The 17,348-nt window shown below is 45.0% G+C and overlaps 1 protein-coding gene across 2 annotated transcripts in view; it reads left to right on the top strand.

The window, feature by feature from the left end:
• The window catches only part of CACNA2D3 (calcium voltage-gated channel auxiliary subunit alpha2delta 3), an 874,937-nt gene that overhangs the window by 252,861 nt on the left and 604,728 nt on the right, over positions 1-17,348 (top strand). For both annotated transcript variants that reach the window (XM_036266884.1, XM_036266885.1), the window contains exon 4: positions 11,358-11,417. In XM_036266884.1, coding sequence (XP_036122777.1) covers positions 11,358-11,417 — 60 coding nt within the window. The remainder of the gene's footprint in view (positions 1-11,357; positions 11,418-17,348) is intronic.

The following is a 17,348-nucleotide window of genomic DNA, read 5'->3' as shown; positions in this document are numbered from 1 at the left end:
CTCGCTCCCTCCACCCCACGCAGGCAGCCCCTCCTCTGCGAACCGCCCTACCCTGGACTGTCTGTCATTGCCTGGACGCGTCATGTTCTCTGTGGCCTTAGGGCCTGCACCTGCACCCTGGAATGTCCTTCCTTCGTTTTCTGGGCTCGCTCTAGCCTTCCGGTCTCAGCATAGATGAGAAGCCCCCTTGTACCCCTGGGCCTGGTCTAATTGATCCCTGAATGGATGTCCATAGTGTCCCTTGCTTTCTCCTCTTGGAACCTTGCTCACACTGAGTTGTGGTTGCTTGTTGTTTTTTCCCGCCCTAGACTGTAACATCTGCAGCAAACACAGCCCCTGGAGCACACACAATAGGATCGACAGATATTTAATTTGACCCGCTGCTGTATTTTGAGATCGGCCACGTTCTCCGTACTATTTCAGCATGAATCAAGTCACCGTTCTGTTGGAGTTGGGGTGGGGGTTGTATCCCTAAGGAGCAGTCATTTGAGTGGCGGAATGAATGATGAGCAGGGGGCAAGCATCTGAGGATGGAGGAAAAGAACATTCTAGGCCAAGAGAACAGCAAGAGTAACAGAGACAAGAATGTGGTGGTTTGGGGTCAGAAAGATGGCTGGGAGTCTGAGGCCAGTGGGGGCTGAGGAGGAGCTGAGGCTGCTGGGTCAGATCCTGCAGGACCTGTGGGTCATGACCATGATTAATGGGAAGGGATTGGAGGGTTCTGACGGGAACGATGCCAACAGAATGATTCTTCTAAGACTCTGCCTGGCATCTGTGTAAAGAACCTATTGAGGGCCCTGGCCGATTTGGCTCAGCGGTTAAAGCATTGGCCTGCGGTCCAGAGAGACCAGGGTTCGGTTCCCACTAAGGGCATGTACCTCGGTTGCAGTTTGTCCCCGGCCCTGGTTGGTCGTACGGGTGGCAGCCACTCGATGTGTCCCTTTCACGTCGATGTTTCTCTTGCTCTCTCTCTTCCTCTCTCTCCCTCCCACTCTCTCTGAACAAAAAATGGAAAAATGTCTTTGGGTGAGGATAAAAAAAAAGAAGAAAAAAAAACCTATTGAGGGCATGGAGAAGAAGCTGAAGACCTACTGGGAGGCTGGAGTTTCCAGGGGAGACACTGTGGCTTCGAGGAGGGTTGTACCGGGGAGGCTATGATGAAAGGGGCAAAACATGGAGCATATTTTGTGGGGAGCGCCCACGGACTGGCTGGTGGCCTGGGATATTTGTGGAGAAAGTGTCGTTAAAACAGGTGGTCTCCCTGCTACAGTCTCTTTGTTTCAGGTTTATCTCCTTCTAACTTATTTTTTCAACACTGCTACCAGATTAATCTAAATAACTTAAATTTCAGAACTGACCGTGTAGCTTTCATGCCCAATCTGACCTCTTGGGCCCCCACCCCCTGTGCACAGAACCGGTGTCCTGAGCCTTGCTCACTGCGGCGCGCACCTCCCCCGCACCACGCCTTCCGTGCCAGGCCCGCCCCTGGGGGCCTCTGCTGCGCCCTCCCGGCTCCTTGGCCACCTGGCCGGCTCCCACTCAGCCCTTCAGCGGCTCTGCCACATCAGTTACGAAAGCTTCCCTCACTGGTGCCCCGTGCTGGGCAGTTATCTGCTCCTTCTGTGAGTCTTCCTGACACTTGAACCTCTCTGCCCTTTGGTCTCCCCAGGTGTAAAGTTGGGGTGACGTGTGTGTTTTCCCTGGTTGGGAGGATTAACTGAGTTAATCGACCGAGGCGCTGGGAACAGTCGGCACAAGGAAGAGAAGTGTGAAACCCAATAATCGTCTGCTATTATCACTGTGTGTCACCTCCTGGTATAGCCCCTGTCACACTGTCTAATTTCTTCCCCTTCCAGCTGAACTGTGGACGTGTTGGTCATCTTCCCGGCCCAAGCCTGTAGCACAGTTCCCCTCACACTTCATCATCACTCCTGTCGTCTCCATCAGCAGTGACTCGAGCTAACATTAAGGACGTTTACTCTGTATTAAGAACTTTTGCCCAGAGTATTCTCATTAAGTAGCTGGAATCAAGATTCAGAGCCAGGCTGTCTGAACCCAGGGCCCCTCCCTGGACCAACATGGCATATCCCCCTCCCCCACTAAAGTTGCCTGGGAAACATCTGGGTGGATGGATAGAAGGAAAGAATAAAAAGGAAATCAAAGTAGCTTTTTCCATGCATCAAATTCACATAGAAATCCATCCTGAGTAGGTCAAGTCTGAATGGACATAGAAATGTTTCCTTATTTTTTCATGATCAAGGAGAAAGGTAATTTTCCTTTCCTGGCCATGGAGGGGCCCAGGGACTGAGAAATGCCTGTCACACTCGATATCCTGCCATGCTTGCATCACCCTGCCACACCCGCTGTCCTGCCACACCCGCTGTCCTGCCACACTCAGTGTCCTGCCACACCCGCTGTCCTGCCACACTCAGTGTCCTGCCACACTCTGGGTCTCACAGTGCCACCCGTCACAGGAGCGCGTGTTGGCAAACAGCTTAGTTTCTGTGCTCGAGCGGACACCCAACTTAGGTCCCGTGTTCTGAGGACACAGTCAGACCTCTCGCTAGAGGCCCACGCCGCAGTCCATTTCCCGCCTCGCTGGTCACAGGTTCCACTGCGGAAGCTGGAAAGGAGCCGTGGATTCCGAAAGGCAGCCCTGACGGAGCAGGAGCGAGCCTGTGCTGGAGACACAGGCTTCGGAGTCCCTCCCTTGGCAGCAGAACTAACGTCACGTAACCTCCATGTGACTGTGAACTCAGGAGTTCTTCCAGACCCTCCCGTACGAGAGCCAAGTGTGGGAGGCACAGACTCCGTGAAGCTCCGTGTTCCAGTCAAGCTGTGCCTGAGTCCTGTCTCTTCCCAGCCCCATCATGAGAATATCGCACTCTGCCGGATCCTGCAGGACATGTTTGGTGTGTGTGTTCTCATCAAATCCACACACAGAAGTATCAACTGAAGATGATGTATTTTAGTTCATCATATAAGAAATCTAGGCTCGGAGAAGAGAGGGTTTGCCCAGAGTCGGGCAGCCCATCAGTAGGATGACTTGGATTCAGACGCTTGTCGTCGGACTCTGACGCCGGTCTGATTCCACTGGCCGTGATGCTTAGCAGACCGAATGCCTCTTGGGGCCCGACGAAGCCATCTCTTCCGTGGTGTCCCACTCAGTTCTTGTTGCTGCTCCTGTTACATAGTAGGTTCTCAACAAACACTAGTTAAACCAAATGGAACAGAAGTGAGGGACATTGTCTCTCCCCCCGGGAATGGAAACTCGCTGTCGAACAGACGTTCTCACCAAGACTGTCACCTACTTAACGTGGCTGTACCTTATCTTGTCCTGTCTATCTTATTTTAGGCAGATGTCCTCATCTTCCTTAGCTAGTTGACAGTACCTTTAAAGCTCCGCCATTTCAGGTTCCAGTCAAACCCTCTGAGTAGGTCCTGGAAAGATGTAATTAGGGGCTAGAGCAGGATTTTATTCACTGCTGTCAGCCCTCCATGATAGATGGTTTCCAGTGTGTACAACAAATGCTCATCCTCAATCTGACACCCGCCAGAGTCCTGCTCCTCCTGCACTATCCCCTGGGGGAACTAATGACTTCCACTGCCCAGGAAGGAGCGAGTGTTATCAGCTCTGAAGGGCCCTGAGGGGACTTTCTAAGGTTCATGGCTTGACTTTGGCAATCAACTCTAAACCATTCCTAGAGGGTTGTGTAAACAGACCATTCTTTAAAATGCTGGATCACTTGGAAAAATTACTTGGACTGAAATATAAGGTTGAGCCCAGCCATTGTGGCTCAGTGGTTGAGTGTCGACCCATGCATCAAGAAGTTGCCGGTTCGATTCCCGGTCGGGGTACGTGCCCAGGTTGTGGGCCAAATCCCCAGTGGGGAGCATGCAGGAGGTGGCCAATTGATATTTCTCTCGCTCTCTCCCTCTCCCTTCTTTTCTCTCTAAAATCAATAAAGAAAAAAAAATTTTTTAAAAATATACAAGATTGACGTCTCTTCCTGTCCTCCTCGGCCCTTGGGGCTATGCCCATCTTCAGCAGCTTTGCAAATGCTGCAGTTTGGCAAATGCAGCCTCAGGTGTGGAATGAGATGGTTTTGGTTTAGAAACAGGCCCTTCGTGTGGATAACAGGTATTAGTTGAATCAACCCTCAAATTGATAACAGGTATCTCCTGTGGAAACAAAGATAATTTGTTATTGATTGTGATTGTGTCTTCTGATGTGGACTGCAGGCTTATTTTATCTTGTCAGAGGCTGGCGTAGCCTCCTGCAATCTGAAGGAGACAGGAAGGGGAGGGGTGGAAGGAAGGGGAGGGCAGCCCCCCACCCCAGCACACCCCCCCTCCCCCCCATGCACAGGAGATGTTTGCTCTATTGTTCCATCACCTGCTTTCTCTGGAAACTCCATAGATTAGCTTTTATAATCCACTTTGATATGTTTGCCGTTTTTAAAGCAGAAGCAATCTGCAGCATTCAGGCAGAAGGTCATTTTATACAAAATGTTCATTCGTTTGCAGCAAAGCTTATTTCTTCTGAGGGAACAAAGAAATAATGAAGGCTCCTTAAAAGTTGTTTTTCTGTAAAGAAATGATCATCTTGATAGTTGGTGAATTATATGTGCCATTTCTATTGGAATTGAAAAGTAAAAACATTTGTATCAGTAAGGATTACTAAGTATCATTAAGCTCTCACATAGGACTGGAACAGCAGTTTTAGCATCTCCGGTGGGAGGGAAAAAATATCTTGGATTTCTTCTTGTCTAATTGTGTCCATCTCTCCAGGTGTTGCTCTTGGCCTGGTCCATTGCCTTATGGTCCCCCAGTCAGTGATGTGGACTATTTGTAGGTCTCTAAGATCCAGCTGATTCCAGAACTTTTTGTTGCCTCCAAACCTTTGTTTACAATGTTGCTATAGGCTGGAACTGGAACAGTCTTTCAATATCTTTCCTTCTGGCAGAATCTCCCATTCTCTCATAGGGCTCAACCTAATTATCACTCTGGGAAGCTTCCTGGCCTACTGTCTGAATTCTTTGTCATTGATCCCTTCATGTGAAATAGCCGCTTTCCATATGCATGTCCCTAACCCTTCTGGAACCCACCTCACATTTCATGGCTCACGGTGGTCCAGGTCCCTCACTTTGGGAAATCATCATCCAATAACTCTAGCAACAAAAGCAGCAAAGATTAATCTGCAAGGTTACAGAGAGATCAAAACTCCATCCTGAGGGCAGAGGGAAAAGATTTGAGTGACAGAAGGAATGGAAATGGAAATGTGAACATATTACTTTTCTTGTCTTTTAAATTAATGTTTCTTAAACTGTTGTTTTCTGACCTTCATATAAGAGAGGAGTTTGCAATTAGTCCTGGGAACAAATCAATCTCATTTTGTCCAGATTCCCAGAGACATCTTTTGATGTGCAGATGACATTTAGTGAGGATGGAGAGTTTTTGTTTTGTTTTTGAGATCCGCTGAGTTTGAAATCTGTTCCTCTAGAGAGGACATGAGTTCTCTCTGTCCTCACCTCTGCAGACAATCAGCATGCAGAGTTCAAGCTGGGCCAGGAAGCATGGCTGTAGGATGGCATTAACCCCATGCACACACTGGTTGTAACTCATTCCATCGAACTAGCCCTCCCAACAAGAGCCAGTGAATCTAGTGTGAGGAAAAGATGACGGAGCACGCTGGGCATGGTTGTGGTGGTAATGTTCACTTCTCTTTAAACACTTCTTTTGGCTGTTTTTCTACACATTTAGCTCCTATTGATTTGCTGTTAACGACAATTCAAAAACTAACTTCAAGTTAATCATCACTGCAGCTTAAATCCACGTTAATGATTATAGACTTCTCTTTGAACACCTTCGTTGAGCTTAAACAGTATTTGATAAAGAATTATGTATTCATTCTAGGAAAAAAATGGCAATAAAAACCCTGGTATAAGTATTAAATGTGTTGTTGCAAAACATTAAATGGAAACCACGAAACATATTAAGTGCTTTGAAATCTTCCAATATTCCATTATAACAGCATTTACAACCCAGTGCTTTTTAGCTTTAGCATGAGAAGTAAAAACAACTTATTTTGGGTTTTAATATTTGTTTTGCTCTATGAGTTTTGTTCATAATGAACCCCCTCCCCCAATTTTAGGGAGTTTTTATTTAAATTTTTTTCAGTCGTACACAATTTGCTCACCCTGATGGAATCAGTAGGAGTCCAGCAGTAGGTCACTCTGGTCGTGTGATTACATTTTCCATTACCTCCCCCCTCCCCCTGCACATCTCATTCCATCGTTTGCTCCTGGTAAGCCAAAATGGCCAGGAACAAAAAGATGAAATACACACAGAACAAAAAATCATTTTCTTCTTCTGATCCAATTTTTACTTTGACTTGGTGTCCTATTTCCCCCTGCTGGACCATGACAGAAAGTTTGACCTCTACCATGTCTTCAACCCTTGTCTTGATTTAAGTGTTTTGGGGAGGGAGGGGTGAGCTGCATTCTGTAGTGTTGTAGGGGTAACAGGAGCTCTTGAAACAGGAAATAGGATGTGATTGTAAGTGAAATGCTTTAACACCCCTGCTCTTCCGGCGGTTTTGCCTTCCTCAAAGCTGTAAATACTACCTGTGGTCCATGACTTCTAGCGTATGTTATTGTAGCTTTTGTTTGTATTTGTTTCACTAAAAGGGAAGAGTGATTTAGAAACATGAAAGTCAATGAAATGTACATCAACTCATGAATGACGACGTTTTGGGTTTAGGTGCTTTGCTTCAATTCCAGGATGGATATTCCAGTATATTATCATTTTTACTGAGCAAAGAAATGTTTCAGCATTAAAAAGAGAGGAGAGACTTTGGCACTAAAGGGGGTAGTGGGAACCTTTGGACAAAACTTCTGTTTTTCCTTCCCTCAAAGCTCAGTTTTGAATACTAGTCTTCAAAGCCATTTTTTTTTTAATCCTCACCCAAGGACATTTTTCCATTTTTTGTTCAGATAGAGTGGGAGGGAGAGAGAGAAACATCGACGTGAAAGGGACACATCGAGTGGCTGCCACTCGCATGACCAACCAGGGCTGGGGACAAACTGCAACCAAGGTACATGCCCTTAGCGGGAACCGAACTCGGGTCTCTGGAGACCTCAGGCTGACGCTCTAACCGCTGAGCCAAACCTGCCAGGGATTCAAAACCATTTTTATTTCCAGGGTTCAGTTGTAATTAAAAACCACAGTCATAGTTCCGTAATCCCATCTGCAGATCCAAAAGGGGATTCATATAAGAGAAAATTAACCTGTTACTAAAAGCACACTGCCTTTCTAATAGATACAATAAAGTAACAGTTTTCCTCAGGCTCAGTGGCAGCTTTTTATATAATAACTAAAATGTTAGCACATTTAAATTGATTTTTCCTACCTACAGGTGAGAACATACTTTTTTTTTTATTTTAAAAACATACTTAATTTGAATTAGATGATAGAGACATTTGTGCAAGAAAGAGACATTATAGACTGTTTCTTACTAGCGAGCATCAGAGTTGAAAGTTGAGTTTTCTTGATTAAAAAATTTTTTTTATTGATTTGAGAGAGAGAGAAAATTTGTTGTTCCGCTGATTTATTCATTCATTGGTTGATTCTTGTATGTGTTCTGACCAGGGATTACACCTGCAACCTTGACATGTGGGGGTGGCACTTGAACCAACTGAGCCAGCTGGCCAGGGTGTCTTGATTTTTTAAAATAATAATTCAATTTATTTTTTATTTTATTCACTGTAGGGACCTCTGTACCCAGGACTCTGTTTTAGGCAAATTTATGGCACATGACTTTCTTTTTAGATACTATTTTTTGAACTTGTTTGTCTTTATATGAATATTTCAGAGGAAAGGTCAACTATCCTTTGTTCTTTTCAAAAGGTACATAACTCTTGATGTACTACTGCTTGTCACTACCGCTGTGCATAACAGCTGAGCCTATTCCTGGGCGCTTTCTCCTGAACCCCCAGGAAGTGGAAGCCGTCTCCCACGGCCGCAGAGAGCAGCTGGGACAACCTGTGGCCGATTGCAGGAAGGGCGTATATCCTTCCAAAGGGCTCTGGTCCCAAGTACTTATTTGTTTCACATGGGACAACTATATGCCTAGCTGCCAGTTGACTATCTTTTTCTGAATCTTATTTCCTAAGCTTTGCAGTGAGCGTGATGGGAAATACCTATGTGGGAATAAGCAGTGTGTGAGAAAATTTAAGTTAAAAAGGCATGTAGCAACTTAAACTTGAGAATGAACGTGAAAACTAGCCAGCAGGGTTCAGATCCTCACATGCTCACTGATTTTCCCAGGGAGCAGCACTCTGGCTAATCTGAGTGAGTAGTACAATGGTATCAAAGAGTTTCCAGTGTCTTACCTTCTTGTACCCCACGTCTTGCATTTCAGTACTTGTGGTTGAGATACATTTCATATTATATTTGAACGTGTTATATGGTATGTATGCTACACATATACATACATACGTACAAATATAAATGCCGTATATGAAATGCATTTTATGCTATGCTCTTTCATAATTTCTATTTGCCTGTCATTTCCATCTCGTTCTCTTATTTGTTGGTATAAACTGCTTTTGTGTTTTTGTACATTTCCAATTCTTCACTTTTTTTTTCTCCAATATTATCTGTCTTGGTTATTGTGAAATTAGTTTGTTCCTATCTTTTGATCATGTGTACATTTCATGGACATTTCTGGATTCTCAGAATGCTTAGACATTCTGAAGAAACAATTTCTGTGTGTTTAAGTAATTGCATAATCAAAATGCATGGCTTTTTTGATAATGTAGATATTCAGACATGCATAATATTTATACACACTCAGTATCTGACTGATTTCATGATATATGCATACAAATTTTAAATCTATTACAAAGATTAAGGGAATAAACTCTCACAAACACATTAATTTGTTATATCACCGCCTGTCACTCACCTGTCTGGGTCCACACTGATACATTTGCGAATTGTGTTACCTGATCCCAGAAGGCTGACGCGCTTCATTGACTGGGAAGATTCCGAGGAGACCATGACCCATTGAAAGTTGACCCACTGTGATTGTGGGGCCAACATGCCCAGTCTACATGGACAGTGTCTCTCCTTATCATCCTTGTTCTTTGTTTCTCACCCACTCTGTTTTACGCTGCTCTTCTATAAAGTATTTTGTGTCTTCTAGTGAAAGTGCATATGTACATGGGTTTTAAAAGAATGAATGAGAGTTGAGAAACCTTGGAGAATTGGTAAAGCTCATGAAGCAAGGCCTCAGGGCTGATGTAAGGTTTGGGATAAGTGGTGTTTTGAGCCAGTGGTTCTCAAACTCGAGTGGCGTCAGAATCAGCTGGAGAGCTTGTGAAAACAGATCGCCACGCCCACCCCAGAGCTTCGGATTGTGCAGGACGGGGTGGGGCCTGAGAATGGGCATTTCCGACAGGTTCGCAGCTGAAACTGATGCTGCCAGTGGAGAGCTGCACGTTGGAAACCACTGCTCTGGGGTCACCTTCTCATGTGCTTGGGATGAAGAATGAAGCCCAGAGAGGGGAAGACACTTGCCCAAGATCTCACATGGTGCATCATGGCTAGAGTTAGAACGGGGTCTTCTGTCTTGGTCCTGCCTTATTTCCCGGGGTCTGTTTTTTGAATGTCCAGAAAAGGAGAAGCCCCTTCCTGACCAGCTGAAGGGGGTGTGGAGAGCCCAGTTTGCCACCCAATTGTTGTCTCTGGCTGGCCTCTCTCTTTGTTTGGATGTACCTAAGAAGAGAGAGGGCTTTAGTGCTCTGTCCTGGAGCCTAAAGTTAGCCAAACCTATGCAGCTTCTTCGTGTCTATAACCAATTTAATGATTATTCATGGAATATTTGTCTGTGGATTTGTGATCATGTAGAAATCAATACGAATGTCATTGTGTTTTGAAACATGGCCTTTTAAATTCAGGCCTATGTTATGTCAAGGAAAAGCAAGTTGAAGGCAGCATAGGCTAGAAGACTGACCGTGGGAGAAACAGAAATGGTTGTGGTTTTTTTTCCTTTTTTTTTATCCTCACCCGAGGACATTTTTCCATTTTTTGTTCAGGTAGAGTGGGGGGGAGAGAGAGGAAAACATCGATGTGAAAGGGACACATCGAGTGGCTGCCACCCGCACAACTGACCAGGGCTGGGGAAAAACTGCAACCGAGATATGCCCCCTTAGCGGGAACCAAACCCGGGTCTCTCAGGACCGCAGGCCGACGCTCTAACCGCTGAGCCAAACCGGCCAGGGCGAAATGGTTGTGTTTTTATTTGGATCTAAAGGTTTTGTTCTTAGTTCAATGAAATCTCAGTGAAATATTATTTAACTAAATGAGTTTTCTGCAACAACTTGTAGCCTACATTTTTACAGTGGGAAATAATTTATTGGAAAATTCAAATGAAAGTAAAACGATTTTGGTTGTTGAATAAATGTTAAATAGAATTTCATTAAGTTGTTTTTATAAGAATACGAAGTGTTTGAATTTAGTCGGCCAAGAAGTATAATTGTGTATTTTATGGGTCCCGCTTATTGATTTAGTTTCAGTGATTTTATTATTGGGATGTTGATTGTCAAAATGACATTGATGTACCATAAAATTCAAATAACTGTCATCTGTTAATCACATACTAGAACTGGGTGCAGAAGGAATTGACCTTGAATGAGGCAGGCAGTTAAAATAGGTAGTATTGCCTGGCTGGTGTGGCTCAGTGATTGAGTGTTGACCCATGCACCAAGAGGTCACCAGTTTGATTCCTGGTCAAGGCATGTGCCCAGGTTGTGGGCCCGATCCCCAGAGCAGGGCATGCAGGAGGCCGTCAGTCAGTGTTCTCTCTCATCAATGTTTCTATCTTTCTCTCTCTAAAATCAATAAAGAAAAACAAAAAAGCAGTATTTACGAAACCATTGGGGGAGTTAGTCCACTTAGAGTTGAACTCAATTCAGCTCAATAAATCTTGACTAAGGGTCTTCTCTACCTAAGGAACGCACTTTTTTAGGTAGTTTGGAGTCCATATTGGGCCTCACGGGCCTCATATTGGGCCTCAGTGTCTTTGTTACAAAAATGGATGCAGAACCTGCATGCCTTTGTACACACATAACAATAAATATTTGTTGGAAGGATTATGGATGAATAATGAAGGCAAAAACTGGATTTTGACACTGGTATTTTCAGTTTCATGGGAGCAAAGACACCAGTCATAGTGAGCATGCCATGAATAATCTATCGTCTGCGGGCAATGGAGGAGACTTTGTCTTCTCACGTTGTTGCTACGGGGTCTGGGCCACCCTTGTAACCCTTCCTGTTGCTTTCTGTCTTTTCAGCGTCTTGTCGAGGCTGCAGAAGAAGCGCACCTGAAACATGAATTTGATGCAGACTTGCAGGTGAGTGATTACAGTTCGGGTTCAATTGTCTTCTGTGTTTGCTGCCAAAGGAGAAACATTAGGTGTCCCTGGAATACAGGTTTCGGTGGTTCGGAAAGAAAGGCTTTGAGAGGATCATACTGAGTTGGAATAAATGTGCCTATTTTTTTTTTTTGATGAGGCGGGATAGCCACCCTCAACCATTTTCCACCACGATGGTTGCAGTGGGTGATTACACACGCTCATGCATGTAACCAGATTATGATGAATTCCTCACCAATTCTGGGGAAGTTAACCAGTCAATGACAATAATCACCAGAGCTCTTAATGGTAAATTGGTAAGATAAGTAGCAAAATGTGGACACTTCCTTGGCTACATTTTAAGTGATTGAAAGCAACGCTGTGATAGATCTCATGTTGAATCGACTGTTAATTATATTTAAAAATTGAATCATTCACAGGTGTGGGATTTGAACATCCACTTAATGGAATTCCAGTAGCGGATCTCATCGCTAATCAGGGCACACCTGTGTCTGGCTGCAAAGGCTTTTGATGTTGTCTTTTACAGAGAAAACATAGTAACAGGCAACAAGTGACTTGGCTAGTACCTGGAGGTTTCCTTGGGTCCCTCCTAGAGGAAAATCTATCTGTATTGTCAGCTGAGTTCTGTGGCTTTTCCATATAGTAGAAAAACAGAGGGAGTGACTCAATCCTCAGGTGTGTGCTTTGATAGAACATAACTCTTTTAGTAGCATGTGATCACAGTTAGGAAATAGGGTTAATTTAATTTTACTGTGTTTGTGTGTATATGGAAAAGACAAACATAAATGTCCAAGCACCAGAAAGGATGGCAATACCTGAGATAGACTTTGGCCGTCTCTGTCCCCTGGATGTACCTCTTGTCATCATTACTGTCTACTTTTTTTTTTTTTTGCCTTACGGATAAAAGAATGAATACTCAAATGGGGTGATTGAGGAAAGTTTAATGAGGTGAATATTTATAAATATGTGTTATTGAAACCAACAAGTGATAGGATTATATCTCAGGGCAAGCCCCACTCCTGGCCTGAAGGAGCCGGGGGCCAGAGTGGTTTCCAGTAGTCATGGAGAGTAGCTATATGGAAAGGGAACTTGATAGAGGGGTGCAGCCATGTGATACCCCAATAACAATCTCTAGACTTCTGATCTCTTGCTGGTCCCCACTACTGGCTGAATCCAGCTGTTGACATACTTGATTTGATTCACCTCTCCAGGCGTTGCACTGGGTGGAGAGAGGTGAAGGATAGGTCTGGAGGGGAAGCAGAAAATATCTAACCTACCCTTGGCGGGTCGTTTTCAGGCATAATACCCAACATCTGAAGCAAAGAGAGCCAGGAACAGAGCTGAGCACAGGAAGTTGCAGGAAGAGGGGGAGACATTCTGGGCACTGTTGGTAACGTTGGCAGCCAGCCAGCCTTCCCAGCGGAGCTGCAAGAGAGGGAACAGAGAATTCAGGTGAATATAGCTGGAAGCATCTTGCTTCCTGTAGACACGAAGATCCAGAGGCCATTCACTGGTCACACTGGACCCAGGGTGCCTGCTCTTCAGAGGGTCTGGACTTCCTAGGGTGGGCCAGAGAGATCTAATGGAAGCCCCAGGAAGCACCTTTGTAAGTGTGACGACTGTAAGGAACTCTTGACTCATTGCCAAGGGAAGTTGTCTTCCCCTCCTCAGGAATTCCTGAAACCTTTTCAGGAATATTCTGGTACTAAATAACAGAAATTCAACTAAAATCAACTTAGATTATAATGTTGAATACAATCAGAACCCATGAGTGCGCTCTGATAATAAACAGATAGATAAAAAGATAAATATGTACATAAATGAGGAGGAAAGCTCTTACAGTGGAAGGCCAATCAGTAAATACAGAAGAAATGATGGAGTTAGAGATCTAGGATATTAATTGATTCAGACACGAATCTTCGGTCGATGCTAAAACTAGCAGGTAAAAGTTTGATGAAGAACAGGACATTGGCAGTTGTAAAGCATCCACCCACAAATTCCTTATTGATTACTAAAGAGGAACTAGAAACTCTATTACAGGAAAAGCTGGCAGACACCATCTTGAACAGGTAATCTAAGTTAACCTCATCAACGATGAGACGAAGTGACAGCAAAACCTCCAGATGTGAAGACCAGGTTGAATACACTATTGCTTTTGTAGAATGCTTTCACAATGTATCCAAAATGTGTAATCTGAATCTAAGCATGATGAAATATCAGAGGAGTTGGGAGTAGCTGGCTGCACAGTTCAGAAATATCAAGGTCAAGAAAGACAAACAAACATTGAGAACTTATTTCAGACTAAAGGACACTCAAGACACATGACAACCAAATGCAGCATGAGGTCCTAAATTGGATTCTGAACCAGAAACATAGATTTGAATACTGACTGTGCATTAGGTAATGTTATTGTATCAATGTTGAATTTCCTGATTTTGACCCTTCAGGGGTGGGGAAACATTTTTCTGCTAACAGCCATTTGGATATTTGTAACATCATTTTTGGGCCATACAAAATGATCAGCTTAAAAAGTAGCCTGCTCGCCTGGCCAGTGTGGCACCAGGAGGTGGCCGGTTTGATTCCCAGTCAGGGCAGGTGCCCAGGTTGTGGGCCAAATCCCCAGTGGAGGGCATGCAGGAGGCGGCCAATCGATGTTCTCTCCCATCGATGTTTCTCTCTCTTTCTCCCTTTCCCTTCTCTCTTTCTAATATCAATAAATAATTTTTTTTTTTTTAAGTAGCCTGCTGTATTTGGTCAGGCTGATTTGGTGAGGCATATGATGTTAGCTGGTATTGATTTCATGGGCCTTATACGGCCTGCAGGCTGGACATTTTCTATCCCTGGGAGAATGTCTTTGTTCTTGGGATTTTCTGCACTAAACATTTGCATCCGTTGGTCCAATTGGAAGCAGTGAGTTTGCAGAAGGGCAAGAAAAGATTTTTGGAAGTCAGCACTGTTTCAGAAAATCTGGCATTTATGGCTCATAATCAATTCTATTCTGAAATCAGTTGTCTGGTAAAGGTAGGTGGAAGGGAGGGAATGCTTTGATGACTTTAGGGGACTTCTGTACTTCAGCAGAGGAAAATTGTTCAGTGGTTTAGTTCAACTAACCTCGAGCTGCTCCTTTTTTGTCCATCTGGAGCTGTTGTTATTTTCTAAGAGTGTTCTGATTTCCTATTATTGAAGCTTCACAATAAATTCCTGGTATAGCACAAGGGATTCCTTGTCCAGTGTGGTGCTGTGAACACGGCATCTCTCTCGAAAAAACGTAAGAGAACAAGAAAATGAGTCTTTGGAGTCTTACAGCTTTTGTTCTCTTGGGAACGAGGATGGGGAACTCATTTCTTCCTCCCCAGTTGTCTGTTTTGTATGAATAACAAGAAATATCAGAACCTACAGTTGTGGTCTGAACACAAGAGTAGATGTTGAAACACCTTGTCAATATTACAGAGTGTCATTCACTCCCCAGACCTCAGACCTCCGTGAAATCTTCACTGGGTCAGAGTAAGCCATGTGCACCTTCGTGGAACCTGTAGCGGGGAGGCCGTGGAGAGACTGGATGCACATTGAAGAATGCCTGCGGGCTGATGAAGGCTTTGAAGCTGCAAAGTGTCAGTGCTGTTGGGCACAAGTCTGTTAACAGCGTGGGTGGCAGGCAGGCCTATCGCTATTACTGGAGTAGCAGGTCTGTGTACGGACTCTGAGTTTATTGCCACGACGGTCCATTAGAGCTGATCAATTGTTAATCTGGGTTCTGCTGACCTCTTGGCAACCCCTGCCAGTGGATTGTTTTTATCAAAAAATTTCGGACTGCCATCTGCTCACCGTGAAATAATGCTGAGGAGGTCCCGGCACTGTTAGCTCAGGAAGAGCAGAGGGAGCTGGGAGTCTATCCCTTTAGGGAAAAAATATATATATTTTCGTGAAATTTACTAAACTGTGTGGCTTCGAGTTATCTAGTCTTAGCCCTCTCTGCTCCCCAAAAGACAAAGGGGTGATGGATCTTCCTGTTCTTCTCCCTCAGCTGGGAGATGCGCCGCTGCACGGTTCACGTGCTTGCAGAGTGAACGTTCTGTTTTCCGTGGGCAGAATCATCCAACGTTGCCACAAGTCACTTATGTCTCCTTTTACTGTCAGAATTTTATTTTTTATTTCTCTCTCCAGAGGTTTAGCTCTTTCCCCAGGGGTTTATGGCCTTGAAATGGACAGCCCTTCTGCAAGGTCCTTCAGTATGGCATTAGATTGTTAGTTCCTAAGGAAAACTGTTTTGGGCAAAGGCAAAATGCAGCCTTTGAAGGGCACGCGTGCGAACACCCACCTGGCCGCATCCTCGTGGGAAGCAGGGCTGCCGGGCCTCACTGGCCGCAGAGCTTCCCGTGGACGCTGTGTCGCTGGCCCTGGCTTGTCCGCCTTTGTGATGGCCTGGACTGGCTTCTGGGTTCTGTTCTTTATTCCCTGACAACTCCATTAGGGCAATTTTGAGTTATAATTGATATAAACAGAGGCCTAGTTACAATGACATTTTCCCTTTTTTATTTTATGTTTTGAATTAACATAGGTTTTTAATGTAAAGCACGTACAAGATTAGTAATTATAATAAACACGGAGCTTGAAAAACTGTCTTAATGATCAGGTGTGATTATTTTAATGTTTTGCCCTCATTATTTTGATGGCAAAACCTAACTTGGGCCCGGCGCAGGGTGGCGGGGGTGGATCCCAACCCTGATTATCTATCTACTGATGAGTTTCCAGGAGGCTAGGTCTACACACGTAGCATAACTCCGAGAGACTCTTCCCCTCTTACTTACTCTTTCATTTTTGCGTTTTCCACCAGCAGTGAAGAAGAAGAAAAAAGTCTTTTTGACAGTTTACTAAAAGCTTGCTTATCTTTGAACCGCAAACATATTTGCTTTGAAATCTGTCTCAAATAAGTGCCAACTGCACAGAGCTGGTGCACAGTGGGAAAAAACGTGTGGTTTTGAATTGTGTATCCTGCAGAAGCTTTTCCATTACAGGGTTTTCTATAATATATTTCTCTTTGTTGTTTTGTAAGTGATAGGAAAAAGAAAAAGCCTGGTGACATTCAGAGGGATAACAGAAGTGTGAGAGTGGAAAGGAACTGGGGATGCAGGGTCCTGAGCATCCCCTTCGGCCTCACGGAGCTGCAGCCGCCCACCTGGGAGCACAGGGCCCCATGTCAGAGTCCGAGGGAGGGGTTTGGACTGAAAAGGATGCGGAGGCCGCTGATGAGAAGTCTGGAGATGGGGCGATGGCTCTGGTACTTGCTGGGTCAGCTGCCCCCCCCCCCCCACTCCTAACGCTGGCGGTTGCACTGGGAGGTTTGAGGCGCAGGAGACCAGGGCAGGGGAGAGGGAGGCTCAGGAGGGCGGCATCTGCTTTAGCACTTGTGACACCATGGGCTGGAGAAGGAACCCTTTCCTGGAGGTGATCGGAGCCGGCCTCGCCCTGAAGGCGCTGCCTGCTGGCGGGGGCTCTGCCCAGGGCTCAGCTGCGTGCAGAGAGCCTAGGATCGGGTAGCAGAAGTCCTTCCACTCCACAGTGGGGGAAATGACTGTGCTTCAGGGCTGCTGATGTATTCCTGTCAAGCCCTATCCTCCCTTGTCCTCTTCGACGGAGTGAGGCATTGAATTCCTTACGGAGGGAGGGGACCGGAGCACAGAAGTCTCCAGAACTAGAGATGGTGTTTTGTTCTTTTTAATTATTATTATTATTTTTATTTTTACAGCTCCCTGTCAATATTATTTCGTATTGGTTTCAGGTGTACGGCACAGTGGTGACACAATCACATGCTTTTCGAAGCGTTTCCTTCGCTGTTCCCGGGGCCTCCCTGACACCACACACAGTTACTGACTGCATGCCCGTGCGGGACTTTATGGAGAGAGCTCCTTG

This window comes from Molossus molossus, unplaced genomic scaffold (genome assembly GCF_014108415.1).
Source record: "Molossus molossus isolate mMolMol1 unplaced genomic scaffold, mMolMol1.p scaffold_m16_p_18, whole genome shotgun sequence".
NCBI lineage: Eukaryota > Metazoa > Chordata > Mammalia > Chiroptera > Molossidae > Molossus > Molossus molossus.
This window is presented reverse-complemented; position numbering and strand designations above follow the sequence as displayed.